The 16,610-nt window shown below is 42.2% G+C and overlaps 1 protein-coding gene across 2 annotated transcripts in view; it reads right to left on the minus strand.

The window, feature by feature from the left end:
- Positions 1-14,534, minus strand: part of TIAM2 (TIAM Rac1 associated GEF 2) — a 91,219-nt gene extending 76,685 nt beyond the window's left edge. For both annotated transcript variants that reach the window (XM_054821531.1, XM_054821530.1), the window contains exons 1-4: positions 14,423-14,534; positions 12,135-13,334; positions 5,889-6,324; positions 532-704 (exon numbers count right to left, since the gene is read on the minus strand). In XM_054821531.1, the coding sequence (XP_054677506.1) occupies positions 532-704; positions 5,889-6,324; positions 12,135-13,328 (1,803 nt within the window). In that variant the 5' untranslated portion in view covers positions 13,329-13,334; positions 14,423-14,534. The remainder of the gene's footprint in view (positions 1-531; positions 705-5,888; positions 6,325-12,134; positions 13,335-14,422) is intronic.
- Positions 14,535-16,610: the final 2,076 nt, after the last annotated feature.

Consider the following 16,610-nt stretch of genomic DNA (forward strand, 5'->3'; position numbering starts at 1 on the left):
ATGAATCAACATGTTTTTATGCAGGCAGTTCCACATAATACTGTTCTTTATTAACATTTCCAGTGATGTAGTTAACCAGCCAAGATCTTTAGATTATTTTTAGCCTTCTTTTTTGAACGCCTCACTAAAGCAAACTCTGTTTGAGGCCACCAGATTCAGGGATGAGCCCATCATTCTGTAAGGGTGAAATGTTAATAGACATGAAAAAAAATAGATTATAACAATGCTGATGTTCTGGAAACTTGTAGCCACTAGATACCAAAAATGTCTTGCAGATTTGTGATCTGTTCTTTTTATTTCTGATCCATAACTAACTGAGCCAACGGATATCATATACCTGAAGTCATACCACACGCTTAAATCAAGCTATAATAGTACAGTATAATAGTATAACTGTATTATTGTTTTTAAGTCAAAGGCTCAAGCATGATGTGTGTAAGTATGTATATATACAATCATATACATGCATGTGCATACTCACAAATGCATCGTAAAATGGAAACAACCACAGTTATGTATGCATACTGTTACCTGAAATAGGTAGACATCTCCAAAAGAATTGCTGAGACAGAACACATTTTCTTTCTTGGGATGTTCTGGAACAGACTGTACTATACTGTCTTCTGCAAAGAGGGCGTATCGAGGTAAACTGCTCTGCTCCATCGAGTTCCTTCCATAGGTCTCATAAAACAGCAGAGTACAACCTTTGCAGTTCAGAGGGACAAAAACCATGAGGAGAAAGTAAGTTCTGGATCTCATGTTTGAGTTCTCATATATTAATGCTTTTGTGATTAAGATACCCTTCAATGTCAGGGAACGTCAGTTATGGCCCTTTTTCAAAATAGAGAAAACAGAAAAATCTTCTAAACTGGAGAACAGGAAAAGTTAATGATGAATTTAATGAAAACTTGCAACAAACATCTAATAGGGACACAAGAAACACTCATAGACTGAATCAAAAAACAACAACATGAAACCTCAATATAGAAGTGTTCAAAGCCAACCTGATCTAGTGCAAGTGTTCCTGCCCATGGCAGGGGGATTAGATTAGATGATCTTTAAAAGGTCCCTTCCAACTCAAACTATTCTGCAATTCTATGAATAAAGTCAGCCTATTAAAATGTTAAAGCATGTGGAAAAGATTAATACCTGCTTAGTTAAATCAGCTTTTGTGTTTCTTTATTAAATTGAACCAACTCTCTCATAACAGCCACTTAAGAAATCTTTGTATTTGTTGAAAAGATTTGCAGAAACTTTTGTCTTCAAACAACATGCTTCGTGAATAAACTTCTCGAATTTAAACTGGATTTCCTTGAATCTATCTGCAAATTGTGGACTTGGACAATGAACACAATCTGAATAATTTCAGTTTGAGCATGTTCAGTCTCATAGATAGTATAACATGTCAGGTACAAGACTTGCATCCAGAAAGTGAACTTTATCCTTGATGATGACAATCCTGAGTATAACAAGAAGAATTACTTCTGGAGGACAGCAGAAGAGACTTGATCCCATTCCCCAGCAGGACTACATTGCCATGTTGCCTTGGGCAGTGAAGCTGGCTTGAGAAGGGCCTGACCCCTCCATCCCCACCCCACATTATAATCCACTGTCCTCTGAGATGCACCGATTTGCCTGTCCAAGGGGTCACAGACTGAACTGCATTACTAAAATAATCTAGTTAAAAACTATCCCGTCTTTCTCAAGAATTTCTTAGGCTAGCTGCGCATTGAGAGAAAATAATCGAGAAAAATTCATCCCTGGGAAATGGCAGTTTAATAATGAGTTGTGTGGGTTTGTTGGTTTGTTTTTGGTTTTTTTTTAATTTGGAAGATAAATTAATACTAAACTATGGCTGAATGTTTAACCTGGAAGAACTAAGATCAGAAACTATAAATACACTTTGAAAACTGAGAATAACCTAAGCAGTTAGAAAAATCTGAGGCTGGTGGTGGATTCTGCAGCAAGGCGAGTCTTCTCAAAAAGATATGCTCAAATTTATTCAGGAATTAATTTAGAGAAGACCTATGGCCGTATTACATAGCGAGAGAGGCTAAATGATCACAGTGGTCCCTTAGGGCGCACTAATCCCTGAATATATTACTGCTGTAACCCCTATACATATTCAGTAGAGGACTTGAAACTCAGCCAATATAAGGATTAAGTTTGCTAGGGCTACAGCATTGTTATCTCTATAGTCCATTTTTTCTTGTTTTTCCTTCAAATCAAAGAGGCACCACAGCACAGGGCAGCACCAAAACTGAAGTTTTGGGTTGACTTGCTGATCTTCAGGCTGTCGGTGTTTCTCTGTGTGATACACTCTGTGCACGTATGCACATGCAAATATGCCTAGGAAGTATGTATAAAGGGGATGTTGTAAAACCTTCAAAATAACTATGCTGCTTTTGTGGATGCTTTTAAAGTAGTTAGGTAAAAACAGAGTTCAAACTTATTTTAGTACTTCTCTAACATTTACACTTAACTCTGTACTAAAAATCCCAGACACATCATCCAAAGTCATGTAAATTTGAGGTGAGCTTCCTCGAAGGTCAAATGGGAAATCAGAACCAAAACCAAGGTTTTTTGGATTCTTCTGTCTGGTAAAGGGGAAGGATGGGCCCATTAGGGTCTATAGGGCACATTTGCTGTGAAAAATGGTGGAATACACTGATCCTCATACAGCCCAAATCTAAAGTGTATGAAAAGTGAGATCTATCAGATGGATTTCATCACATTCTCCAGTGCCAGTGTACAACACTTAGATGAAAAAGAGAAATATTTATCAGAGGTTACTGACCAAATCATCTGATGACTGAAAAGTTTTCAAAGGAAGGAATCCAATAAATAGAAATGCCTCTATACTGCTTTAGTGCACCTTTTCTTATTACTGTCCAGAGTCTCTGGCAGAATATTTAGGGTAAAAGCAAACCCTACAGAGTTGGTCCTATCCTTTCCCCTTAGCAGCCCTCACCTGATTTTCTTTATGACACAGAAACAATTGGAGCTCTCTGCAGTTGGAAAAGAAGAATATGGTTTGTTACACTCTGCATATCAGGCATGGCACTTCTGCCATCATTTCAACATAACAGGGCAAACTAAACCAACGAAACCAAGTCCTTTCTTGTGTTCAGCAGCCGGACTGTACAACCACTTCCACTTCTGCATTTTAGGAAAGTGCAAATTAAGTTCTATTTTAAACTCCCATATTTGCCCTATGCTTTATCAAAAAGATAGCTAAAAAAACATTGGTTTTTATCCTGACAGCTTAGAGGTACATAAATAAAATATTTTGAAGGGCAGGCGTGTGTGTTTAGATGTATGGCACCCCAGGTATATCTTCAGGTCAAGCCAAGTGATCCCTGGAAGCAGCTAGTTTCATAAACTCTGACAGACCCACTGGGACTGATTATCGTCCAAGTATTTTAATCAAAATTTCAACTGGAGGGGGAGGGCAACGGGAAAACAATTTCCTTCGTTAAAATAAAATAATTAGACAGGACAGATGGAAAAGTGAGTTCCTCTTGTTAAAGGGTTACTGTTCAAGCTCAGGTCTTGGTGGCCCTGAAAGCAGAGCAGAGGCCTCAGGACATACATGCTTTGAAGTCTGGCAGGTAACCAGATGGTTATAAGCCTTCTGCATATTTATAATTAAACACATCTCAACAGAGTGCAAAGAAACATGCTGTTCTCTATTTGCATATGTGGCTATTTTAAGTCATATTTTAAAATATCTTGGCTATTTAAACTTCATGAACAAATTAAATACAGATTTATTCAAAACCCTGTATAAGGCGAACCAAAGCAAGTGCCTTGATCTTGATATAGCATATTGTGAAAACAGAACTACGCCTTGATATCCAGACAGGCAAGTTTATTTTGGCTTCAAAAGTCTCCACAGCACAATAAAGGTACGAGATCAAGGAAATGAGGAATGTATATTTAAAACAGCTAAGAAAGCGGAAGAGATTCTGCACCATGAATGCAGCCATATCACCCATCCAAAGTAAAAAGTGTTGTATCTAATACTTCCTATAATGTCAGAAGTTAATAAAGCTTTTTACAAAGAATTTTGTTATTCCTTTTTTATAGCTGGGGAAATTCAGGTAGCAAGAAGGGACTTGACTTGTTCAAAGTCAGCAATAAACCAATTTTATAGCACAGAACCAAACACGAAGCACCTAAATGCTTTCCCAGAGCTTCATTATCCCAGAAATGCATGAAGTACTACTATATAATGTACTTCAGTTTAGAGTTTTGATAGGGTCGATTAGAAACTACTTGAATTTTAGAAGAGGCAGATCAAACTCATATTCATACTCCATAACGCAAACACATACAATAAGAGGGTGGCATTCTGATATTGTTTTTCCCTTTGTATACACTGCTTGTAAGCATGAATCATGTTATCTGATGATCAGGATAAGTGATTTAAACTGTTAAGACTGCCTACATTTTGATTCCTTGATAACAGGTCTCTGAATTATTAGCAGAATTGCTACATTTTTGTGAGTTTGCTTCTTTTAAATCATCACTATCAAGGACAACATTCCCAGCACTTGGTGTTTGCTGTTCCTTTTTCTTCAGGTCTACACCCATGCAGAATTTTGAAAAGGGCAACATGTGGGAATGTTGTTATTTTCTCTCCTCCAGTCCCAGATATGCTAGGAAACTATTAAGTTTTATCATTTCCTTACTCATTAACTTAGCATTATATTTACTAAAAGGCAAATCTTTTGGATACAATTAAAAAAAAAAAAAAAAAAGCCTATCAACTCACCCATTACATTCCCTTTCCTCCCCACAATAGATGTTATTTTCCTTCTCACACTTCCTGACACCCGCAGACTCCCTGCGGCGCACCTACCTGCTCTATTACTCTGAGCCATCAACACGCAGCGCGAGCGCTGAGCACAGCAATCGCCCCGCACCCCGCCAGCAGCATCCCCTCGTGAGTGGATTGCCTTCCCACGGGGCTCTTTCGCAGCAGGAGCAGCTGGGGGAGATGGGAAGGTGGGCATGCCGAAAGCCAGAAGGGGTTGGTACTATGGGGAGCAGGCGAGGTGAAAGACCATCCGGGGAAAGGAGGGAGACTGGCGAGCCCTGGGAGTGGTCCATGGCAGCTAAGCCTCGGGCACTGCAGGGCTTCCTCTGCTGCTGCTTCGGCCTCCTATGCCCTGAATCACCCACTTTTTTTGTGTAAATGCTCTAGCACGAGGAGTTCACCTCTTTGTTATGTTGCCACCTGAAGTACTAGAAATGAACTGAATATTTTTACATTAACTTACCCAACTTTAAGTAAACTTCAGAGCAGAGACCAAGGAACCGTGTGTCTGTGACAGGAAATCGGGCACTGGGGACTTCTCCTGATCCTTAAATTTTGAATTCCCCTGCTATGGAGGGGTAACTTCTCTATTTATCTCAGTTTTGGTTCAATTTGGTCTTTGACGTCCAAACACCCTAAACCATCTTCTAAACCCCCAACTCTGTGTGAGTACAGAAACTGGGAAGTTAGACAAAACAATTCCTGCTACGGTATGAAATGCAAGGCTGCGTATGCAATACCAAACACCTGAGCACCACCTCAATTTAGTGGGCACATTCTCCACTTTAAGCATGTGGGTAGACTGTGTAAAGTTAGGCGTGAAGTGTTCAAGGCCGGGTTGGATGGAGCTTTGGGCAACCTGGTCTAGAGGAGGGTGTCTCTGCTCATGGCAGGGGGGTTGGAACTAGATGATCTTTAAGGTCCCTTCCAACCCAAACCATTCTATGATTCTATGAATTTCTGATCCCCTGAACCTACTTAGAGAAACCAGCATGCATAAAAAGTTGCTGAGACTCAATGGAAACAACTGCTGCCACCAAGCCGAAGGAGCAATGCAGTGATTTACCTTTGAGCGTGACCCAGTACTGCTTCCACTTTCGCCGTGTGACCAGCTCCAGCTTCTTCTCCTTCTGCAGGGTCACCAGGGGTTTAAAGAACAGCCACCCTGCCTTGCGCACCACTCCTTGCTCTTTCTCATACAACAAATCCAGCTGCTCCAAGGAGCTGAGGGACTCGCCGCTGGAGTCATCCATTTCTGATGAGGTCTCGGTGTTCTCCAGGTTCGTCCTGCTCATCTCCAGCTCTCGCATGAAGTTTTCATAAATGTTCTGCCTCAGGGCATCGCTGCTGACAGCGTTGGTGGACTCACTTCTCTGGGACAGGACGTGGCTGGAGCCAGGTGACCACAGCAAAGTGGAGAGCTGTGACGGTGCCAGCGTGTCCGTCGTGAAGTTGTCCATTCTGCTGTCAAAGTATTCGCTCCCATCTTTACACTTTGGCTCCTGTGCAAAAAAGGAAATTGCCTATGATGAAAAGACACACCTCATTTGGCATTTAAATTTGTTTAATATTTAGCCACAATCAGTTCCTTCATCAAGGGCCGCTCTTGTCACCATTACATCATAGGCTTTACCTCAGCAGCCACTGACACCATCGGTGTCACCACTCATGGTTTTCTCAGCAGAACCCCATTAAACACTAACCACTATGTCTGCAAGCTTTGGCAACTCAGACACCTGCGAGCAATCTCCAAATTTGCTAGTAATGACTGGAGCTTCTACTGGCTGAAACCTGAGGGACTCCAGGAGACAACCACATCCTCCAGCTGAAACCCAGCACCACCACTTACACGCCTGCTTGAATACAAGCGGGAACAGCGTCACAACAAGTTTCTTTATTATTACAGGGGTTTCAATATTTCGGTGACACTCCATTTGTGCAAGGCAGCTACATTTAGCATCAGCACAGCTAGGGTGATTTTACCCCCACTTCTTATTTGTCACATAAACTGTGCTTAATCAAGACAAAAAAGGTCAAAAGTTGAGAATATTTTAAGCTTGTTAGTATTGACCAGTTGACAAAAATCTAATCTAACAGAAGATGTGATTTTAAAAAAGAAAGATGCACTTGCTGACTGGCACGAATCCAGTCTCCAGACTGCAGAGGTGTGTATTTTCTGACTTGTTGGAAACCCCACGGGAGCTTGACTATCTCATCAAGCACCAACAGGCCTTTTTCCTAATTGCATTGTGCAACTTCATCCCTTGTATTGAGATGACTGGCCAATTTTATTTGAAATACTCAGGCTTCATGGTAGGACTTGAACTTTGCCTTGTGATATGGATGCTAACATAGGCCCATTTCTTCCCACGGCTTGTCAACGTGGGATCTTGCTGGCAGATTGGGCCTTTTCTTTCTTAAGACTTTCCCAGATTACTGCTTCTAACTCTCCCAGGTTCCAGTGATGGACAGGGATTTTTGTGCTACCCAAGACAGGGCTCCTTGGACTAACTTCACCATTGAGAACCCCACCATCCATCGTAAGAAGCCATTTACTGTCTTCCCAACTCAAGTGCTGCTGATGCTATTTTAAAGCAACCAAGATTTAAGAACATACAACACAAAAAACATGCTGCCTTGTGCAGTAAAAGTGTGAGGGAAGAGAAAAAAAGACATGGCAATAAACAATTCAAGAAGTGAAGGTATTACCCTCAGTAATAATAAAACTATTATACTTTCAAGTTTAGACTGCCTCTCTAAAATCATTTATTTGCTCACAGACTTCTGTACATGAATAAAGTAAATAAACTTTGGTCTCCTGTGGGGTGCTCTCGCCAGCAGCTTTGAAAGTGACTACTTTTTTGTTCCTTCGCTTCTAACTTGATGCTCTTCAAAACTGCAGCGGAAAAGCTGTGCCGTGTTTTGATAGCATCAGGACCTCCAGCGCGCAGCCAAGAGCAACAGTGGGATTGCACGCCCTCCCGAGCGTCGCCAGACAAGCCACTTCTGAAGCAGCAGGACACTGCCGCTCATAGCCTCGCAAAAGCCAGCTTCAGCTGAAACCCACGTTCCCTTACAGTACGTGGAAGTTCAAGTCTGGCTTTTCAGATCACTGTGTCTGGCAACAAGGATCCAATTCTCCTGGTAATGGAGCACCGTCCTCAAATCTTATTGCAGAGCGTTAATCGGCATTCTTCGAGAATAACTCTCTAAATATCAACAGTTTTGCTTTTTATATGGTAAAGGGAGGGAAAGGAGGGGTGGAAAAAATATCATGCACGTAACGTGTTTATGCCCATAAAGCGACTGTACGATGTGGATCGTACAACTGCTCTGGCCATCTGCAGTTCAGTGGGAAACTGGAAGCTTTCTCCACCCTCTTTTTAATTACTGTCACTGTGGACATGAGCCAAAATCCTCTATGTTAATTGTTTGACTATTCTCAAGGAGCTGCCAATGTCCTCTGGAAAACATTAACATATAGTTTATTAAGAATATGTATTTTTTTCAGCCCCAACGCACTAATAAGAAAAACAAGAGACACGTACATAAGAAGGTGTCTGCTGTGAAGGGCCACTACTGGAACAACAAGCATTAATGAAAAGAGCGGGATACAACCTGTTCATGTACAGCCACTAACCACATCCTATGTTCTTTCCACGAACACAGAAAGGGTAGAAATGAGGAAATATCAGAATAGAGTAAATGGATGCAGCATCCAAAATAAATATAAACACTTCACCATGATAACATCACTTGTTTGGGTTTTTTTTTAAACAACAGAATTGGCAGAGTCACGCAGTCTCTGCTGGTCCTCCAAGAGGCTGTCACTGTAGCAGTATCTGGTCACCACTGAAAAGTTCTGACCCAAACAGCTGCTGCTGGTGGTTTCCCTGCCAGGCAACTTTCTGCTCATTTTCTCTCTGCTGCATCTAGCGATGATAGAAAGCTACCACTGTTTCTGCTCAGCTGCATTCAAGCAGATCTCTCCATGTCTAAGATATACCCCAGAATAGTTACAGATAATACAAAAGATAAAGTGGCTAAGATACCAATTAGACAGAGAGACGCATGTAATAATTAGCTGTAAAGAACAGCGCAGGAAACAATGCAGCCTGCTAAATTCATTAGGACCCAAGCTGAAAGTGGAACCTAACACCAGTTTTCAAGCCAAATGAAGAGGTTGTCTCAATGCACTTTTCTTTTAAATTCTCTTTACACCACTCTTCAGGATTACAGACTCAGGAAATTTCAGAAATTATTCCCATAAGAGTCTATTTACTTCATTGCAGAACCTATCTGCAGTAGTTGTTTCTGGTGGCTGGATTTTCATTTTACACAGCGTTTGCTCATTCTCTCCATGTTATACAGTTGCATACTGAGTTTACACCACCACACCACCACCCTTTAGCAGTGGCTGACTGGGCAAGAAGTCTGCCTAAATTCTGTCCACAGGTCTCCCGTGCATCACATATATCCTGCTGCTCACACACAGTGTATTGTGATAGAGCATCTCCCCAATGCCATTTCAGCAAGGATTTAACTAAATGAGGACATGCCATGCAGCAGAGTGCCAGTGATGCATCGAGGGAACGCATTAGGACACCCTGGAGCAGCAAAAGCTGGGTCACAGCACAGAATGACTGCAAGTCTTGACATGAGATCATTATTAGAAAGGCAAACGCAATTCCAGGATATATCAGATCAAGTAAGACATCAGGAAACATCCAAGTCACTGGGCAGGGCACAGCCGAGGGCTCCTCTGGAATATCCTATATCCAAATCTGTTTATAGATGATTTAAAACAGGTGCAGAGGAAAGGTGCCAAAATGAAAAGGAAATAGACTTCCTATATTAAGACAGGAGACCAAAGAGAGTCTGCATAGCCCCATAAATGTGGGCCAAGAAAAGACACCCTTTGAATAAATCGTAACAGATTGAATAATAGGGAAGGATAACTAACGTAATGGACAATACTGGCATCAGAACAAACTGGCCGGGACTACATTTACTCTGCAAATTAGCAAGTGTCAGAGTAAGAGGGTTTGGAAACAGCCTTCAAGTTGGGAAAAGCCCATCTGACTTTAAGCTGCAATTTTTTCACAAAGGGGATTAAACCCCACTGCCTAGTGGCAGGGGACTGGCCTCAACACCCCAAGACTGTGCCTCCTGGTCCTACGCCCCATGAAGCGGGAGGCTTGGCTGACTTGTTTCCACTGGGGCAGCCGGAGGGACCTATCCACCCAGCCAGCACCAGCGCTTAGGCTGGAAATATTCCAGCTTTCACCTATGTTCAGCCCAAGTGACTCACAATCAGTTATTAGCAATGTACTGCGGAAGGGACACATTGTTCAGAGCAAAGCACGGGGGCTACGGTTGCTGTGATGAAGAGTCCTACAAACGAGGACTAACCATCTGACAGATCATAACCGCACACGGTGCTTCTGCATTTTTAAGCTGAAGGACCCAGTGCGAGTATAATTGTTACCAAACTACAACACGGCAACCCTCAGAAGAGACGGCAGGTTATGCAAAGCGTGCAAGGTGGAAAGGAGCTGACCAAGCCTCACGAGGAGGGCAAAATCATAAAGCATTCGCTACCTTTCTTATCATTCCTGTCGCTGGGTACTTGTCTGATAAAAATCAATGACTAACTGTTTCCTATGCCTTTTTCTAAGAAATCACCATTTTTGGAGCTAGGGCCAATTTCCTTCTACCAGAATCAGATTCAAGCTTGATGCAATCTTGCCAGCCAAATTTTCTTGCTGTGTCTGAAGTCAGTTTGCTGCACAGTGAATTCAAAACAGCTATGAATCGTACACCACAAATACCATTCTGAAAATGTCATAACTAAGTAATACATGGCAAAGGTCTGGGACGTGGAGATTTTATGTAAAGCCTGGCTGTAAAATCCAGAACAGCTAGGGATGTTGAAACCAGCGAAGACAGAAGGTGCTGCGGCTCTTCACTGATTTCGGTTTTTCTGCCTTCTCTTTCACAGCTGAGTAAGAGGGTGAAAAGACAGCATCTGATAAAATACATGAGCACCAACTCACAAAAGAAGTGATCGAAAGAAACAGCTTTCATTTTCATTCTTCCCATTTTGTAGCCCTTACCCAGGATTTATGCTGGCAAACCTTATGCTGACCTCACTTCTGAACCTAAGGGTCCGTCAGAGTTTTACACTGCAATGACAGATGCCTGTTAAGCATGATACCTGTCTGAATTTCCAACATGAGAGACAGCGTTTGCTCTACATGCCACAGAAAGTGTGTGTTATGGGGTTCCCTTCACTTCTGAAGTGACCAGCACCCCGGTGTTGCTGAAAGGGAGCAGATGCCTCATTTAGAGAAGCACAGTGACAGTTCCTGTATGAGAAACATTAGGGAAGATTTAAAAAAAAAAAAAAAAAAAGAAAAAGAAAACCACAAACTCCAAACCAAAACCAGTCTCTGCCCTCCACCTCAGTTTGCAAACTCACGCGCAGAAGTCCAGGCACAGTCTGGCGTTTAAAGAGCTGCAGCTAGAGACGAGAATTTCAATCCTGACCACAGGCATCCTAAATTCCTATTAATGGGATTAGCCTTAAATTCTTCTAAAGAAACATCCTTTCCCTCCCTCTTGCCCTCCTCCCATCTCCTTCTTCACACCACCATCTCCCAGCGAGCCAGATGGCAACTCAAGCTTTTCCATCTGGTGAACTAAGCTGACGTGCAGGAAGGAGGCGGGTGCTCCATGTAATGCCTTCATTGGAGGTGGAGGCAGAACCGGCAGCGCTGGTCGACACTTTAGAGTTGCTCGCCTTGCTAGAGATGGACCAAGAGTGAAACCAAAGTGAGTGATGAAGCCAGCAATACAACAGGGAATACCTGCAAAGATATTTTAACATCTTTCTTGTACTGCTCCTTCTGCACTCTTTAGATAATGTATGCTGATTCATAGCATACCTATATCTAGATCATATTTTCATAGTTGAAATAAAGAGAAGGCTTAAAAACTCCAAGTTACTTTCTAAGTAATGCAATGATTTCAAAAGTTAATTCACTGAGAGATTAGACTGCAGAGATTGGAGTTGGCTAAGAAGCTGAAAAAATAGGAAGGGAAAATTTGCACACACAAACGTTTATCTTTTTTTTGCTGTTAACATTTCAGACAGCTCCAGGGACGCAATACTTCTCAGAATTCCACAAATTACTGAACGAGATTAGCAAGTAATTATCCTGTGAGAAAGACAAACACGATGCAATCGCTACATTTATAAGAGGAATCTACAAACCAACTTTCAGGCACTTAGGCTGGGGTTTGTACAAACCTGCAGCTTCCTTTTCTTCCTCGAGAGACTTCCCGTCCAGTCACTGATGCGTCGCATTCGGCTTTTTAATGTATCCTTCTTGGATGCATCCTCACTGAGAGGCTTGGACTTTCTGCATGGGAGTGTGTAGGAGGAGTAATGTCCAGGACTTCCCTGCTCTACCCTGGAGGGAACATCAATGTCTGAGGCAAACGAGACACGGTTGCTTAGGCTACCATGAGCGTCAATATACTCATCAGACAGCCTGATTCTAGGTGGAGGGGTGCTTTCCAAATTTGTATCCTTATAGAGATCTCGGAGCGAGGAAAGAGATGAACTTTGGTTGAAGGACTTCTTGTCACTTGCTGGGAAACTGGCATGAATGCTTGTATCTGGAGTGCTCCTGGTCAAATACGGACCATCCAACTCATTGATATCCCCAGCATTTCCCCAGAGAGAGTCATACCATGAAGACTCGGAGCTGAGGGAGCTTCCTTTACTAGATCGAAGCCTTGAATCAGTAGGTGACAGACGATGGCTTGAAGAACAGTCTGTGCTGGAGTTCCTCCTGACGTCGAGTAGGTTATTCGGCTTAGATTCCAAGGCGGGCGAATACCTCAGCAACTGGACCGGTCCACTGGACTCCTCAGTCGGTACCTTGCTGTTGCTGCTGTTGTGGAACTCGACCCTCAAGCAACCGTCCAGCTTCCCCAGTGTTTTAATGAGAACTTTCGGGCTCCTCCTATCCTGTGATGGGGAGGTTGATGCAAGACTCTCATTCTTTCCGTAGCAATTTAAAATGTGTCCGTTGCATTCTCGAGAGGCAGCATGATTACTTCCAGCTTGAAGGCCAATATAGTGGAAACCGTTCTCGGGCAAAAACACTGTGTTATTTCCTTGGCAGTAGTCCCCTGAGGCGTTTGTCCTGTGTTTCGCATGGGCATTGCTTTTAGAGACCTTCACCACAGTGTCACCAAATCTAGATGAATAAGGCTGACTACTCTTGAAGTGTGAAAGGCAGCTTCTGGCGAGTGACCTCGATTTGTAGTTTGAGCCGCTACTGGTATGTCCCCATCCAAGCACAGAGCAAGACTTCTCATCTTTAGCATGAATGCTGCGAATTTTCAGAGAGCAAGGCTTCTGCTTGGCACCAGCTGCAGCAGCAGCATGATTTTTTGATCCCTGAAGACTGTATTGGCTTTCTGAATTCCCCATTTTCCACTAAATTAAGAAGAGTTTCATTAGAAACAATGGCTAGAAGACAGAGCAAAAAGTAACAGACCATTTTTACCCTCTAACACAGGAAAGTGCCTTTTTAAAAAAATGATATGAAACAATTGTTTCAAAAAAAGCCATTAAATAGCCATTTACAACATTAAATTCATAACTGAACCTATTTTAGGGGCAGGCTAGGAAAGCCTTTTCTCTGTATGGTTCATTACCCCTCTGTTATTAAGCTGGAATCTAGCTCCATTGAAATCATGTCAACACCTTTCTCCACCCACACCCTTGGCAACATCCTTTTCTTATAACTTACAAAATCTCTGGCTCCCAAGAACAATGGTATAATGAAAGGGAGACAGTAAGATAATCATAAGTTAGATGTAAAGTGAACTGTACTTTCAGAGAAATCCCTTCTGCCAGGAGACAAGCCCACTGCCGTCCCAGCTTGACTGGTTTCTGTGGAACCAAGTGCTGCCTCCATAAACTGTTCAGCAAACCCCAACTTTGTGTTTAAATGGAGTCAATCCAGGAGACAGGAAAAAAACCCCAAAAACCAGAAAACAAACCCACACCAAAAAAAACACATGAAAAATAACTTGGTTAGTGAATAGCCTCATCTTCCATTACAGCACAGAACTGCATTATGTTCATTCAGCATGGTGCAGTTAGATAGTTCACTTAGTAAAATGCTCTTCAGCTTTTTACTGAATTCACAGGGAATAGCACACACTGGAGCAGTCAAATTGCCCCAGTGAGATGACTGAAGATTTTAGACCTATATAAAGTGTACCCCAAAGTAAAAAAGATCGACCTGTTCTTTTTGTTACTTGGAGTGAATCTCCACTGTTTGTAATTTACAGAAACAACATCAAAGTGCTTTTTCCATCAGCATTGTGCTTCTTTGCATGTTGGATCTCAGACTATCACTCTTAGGAGAGTACATTGTAGCCTCATTAAAATTTTGTCAAAATAAACCATTGCGAAAACAGAATCTTATCTTCTAGACTTCGTATATATTTTAACATCTCTACCTCTAGCTCTTAGCACTTTTAGATGAAAAGCATAGTATAAACCAAAGAGCATACCTGTAGGATCACTCAAACACGGGCACAGTTAGCAGTTAACATGCTCTGCATTGTCTTCGTGGCCAGCTGCTACACTTGCCTAAACCAGGATGGAGTTGCACGCAGCCTTCCTGGGAAAAAAAGCAAAAAGACAAAAAGGGCTCTCAGTCAAATAGAACTTACACTGTACTCCAGCTGTAAGCAAAGTGAATACAAAAAAACATTACACAGAAGTTACAAATGGAGAAGAGAGGTCTGGTTACAGGGATTCCTGGACTTTAGACATACTGTTTTATAAACATACTTTAACGGACATTGGATTAATACTGTCACTTTGTGGGTAAGTAGTGTATTTTCTAATTCTGCCCTTCTCCCTGCTCATTGACAAGTTCGGACAAACTTTGAGCCCCCTCCAGTTTGCTTTTTGGAAGACCAATTGCATATGGCAGGATTGCGCAGTGATCCATTACAACTTGGACCAAACCGATCAGAGTGATGTCCCGCAGCATCTGTTTATCCTTCCCCATGCCTGGATTCCAACTATGACCCTTGCAGTGAAAGGCCACCACGCAATTCACTCCACCAACTACCCAGCAACCTTCCTCTTTCGTTTATTTTTTCTGATTTTAAGTTAATCTGCCAGTAAAACAAGAAAAAAGCAGCACCAAGCACTGCGCACACCCAAAGGTAACAAGACTCAAGTCCTTCCTGACCGTCTGAATGTGCAGCTCTTCACTTGGCACACAAAGGCTGCAGCTCAAAACAAAAGGACAGAAGCTGAATCTCACAAAATACACCAGCGGTTTAGGGATTGAAACACTCAATAGAAGAAGCTGTACAAGATCTTAGGCTCAATTTTACAAGAAATGTTTTAACTAGAAACCATTCTTAATACACTACCACCAAAAAATATTTTCTGCATAAATTCAGTGGCTACTGTTCATGATTTTCAGCTGAATAACTACCTGATCTGAACATGCAGAGTTTTGCTTTTTTTGACTCATTTTACTGTGTAAGAACCTTGAAGATATTTAAAGGAATTCACTGGTAACCTAGGTATTTTGCTAACCTTACCAAAACCAAAGGTAAAGGTTGCAAATTAGAACTAAAAATGGTCTCAACAGCAAGCCTAGAAAAAAGTTAGCAAATAAATACTTAGAGATATATCCTTTTGGATCATACTAGAGATGCTACAGACCTATAAACACAAACTCACGGCTGTTATCACAAAGCTATTTGATAAAACAGATAAGCTGCAGAAATTTCATCTCACCCTCAAAAAAGCCCCCAAAACCCCAAATCTGTTTAATTTCAGTATTCTCTCTAACAATTTGGAAAGTTGCTGTTTAGGACACCCTTGCCTTGCAGGTTTGATTTGCCTGTGCTGCTAAATGCACCCATTTGTGTCAACAGTTTTAAAAACGTCATATGTAACATGGATTGAACAAAAGACTTTTGATTCAAGGTAAACAGAAGACAACACACAAGCTTCCTAGGCTCTAAGCTGCTGAACAAATTGCGAACCCCCAGCAAAACTGCCTTCCTTGATCCAGGAGGCGCAGACCACAAACAAGCAATGAGTTTACATTCAGAATTCTTCATCTGGGAGCAGAAACTACATTCAACAAGGGGGCTTTGAAGGGCTTATATCTATTCATAAGGGAACACTGAACCCAATTTGTCTAAAGAAACAGGCAAAAAGACCATCTGGTCTCCATAGTGATTGTGCAATGGTTAGGTAATCCTTTTAACAGAGTGGGTAGCGAGCAAGCTGCTGTCCTGAACCTCAGAAGACAGACATTCAATTCGTCAAGGCTTGAGCTGCTGCTACCAGAGTCCATTGTACGCGTCTGATCCAATACACAGGTCACATAATGGGTGAACGAATAAATTCATCTCGGGGTACAATGTCTACAAAACAGCGTCTCAGTCTGTGCAGGAATCAGTCAGCAGCACAACAGAGCAGTCAATAAATCCCATAGAAATAGCCCCGAGGGATTTTGTCTCAGCATCCTGGCCGTCCGGAAAGCTACGGTAGGCTAAACATTCGCGCACGCTGCGATAACCAATCGGGGCATCTGCGAGGCTGCACAAAGATCGTCACCCTGAAAATCAGCTGTGATGCCTTTCTCTTGCCTCACACTTGTGTGGAGCGATTTTCTTTCTGCTAGTTGCAATGGGGAGGCGGGGGACAGCAGAGCGAGTCGGC

The sequence above is a fragment of the Grus americana genome, chromosome 3 (genome assembly GCF_028858705.1).
Source record: "Grus americana isolate bGruAme1 chromosome 3, bGruAme1.mat, whole genome shotgun sequence".
NCBI classification, from domain to species: domain Eukaryota; kingdom Metazoa; phylum Chordata; class Aves; order Gruiformes; family Gruidae; genus Grus; species Grus americana.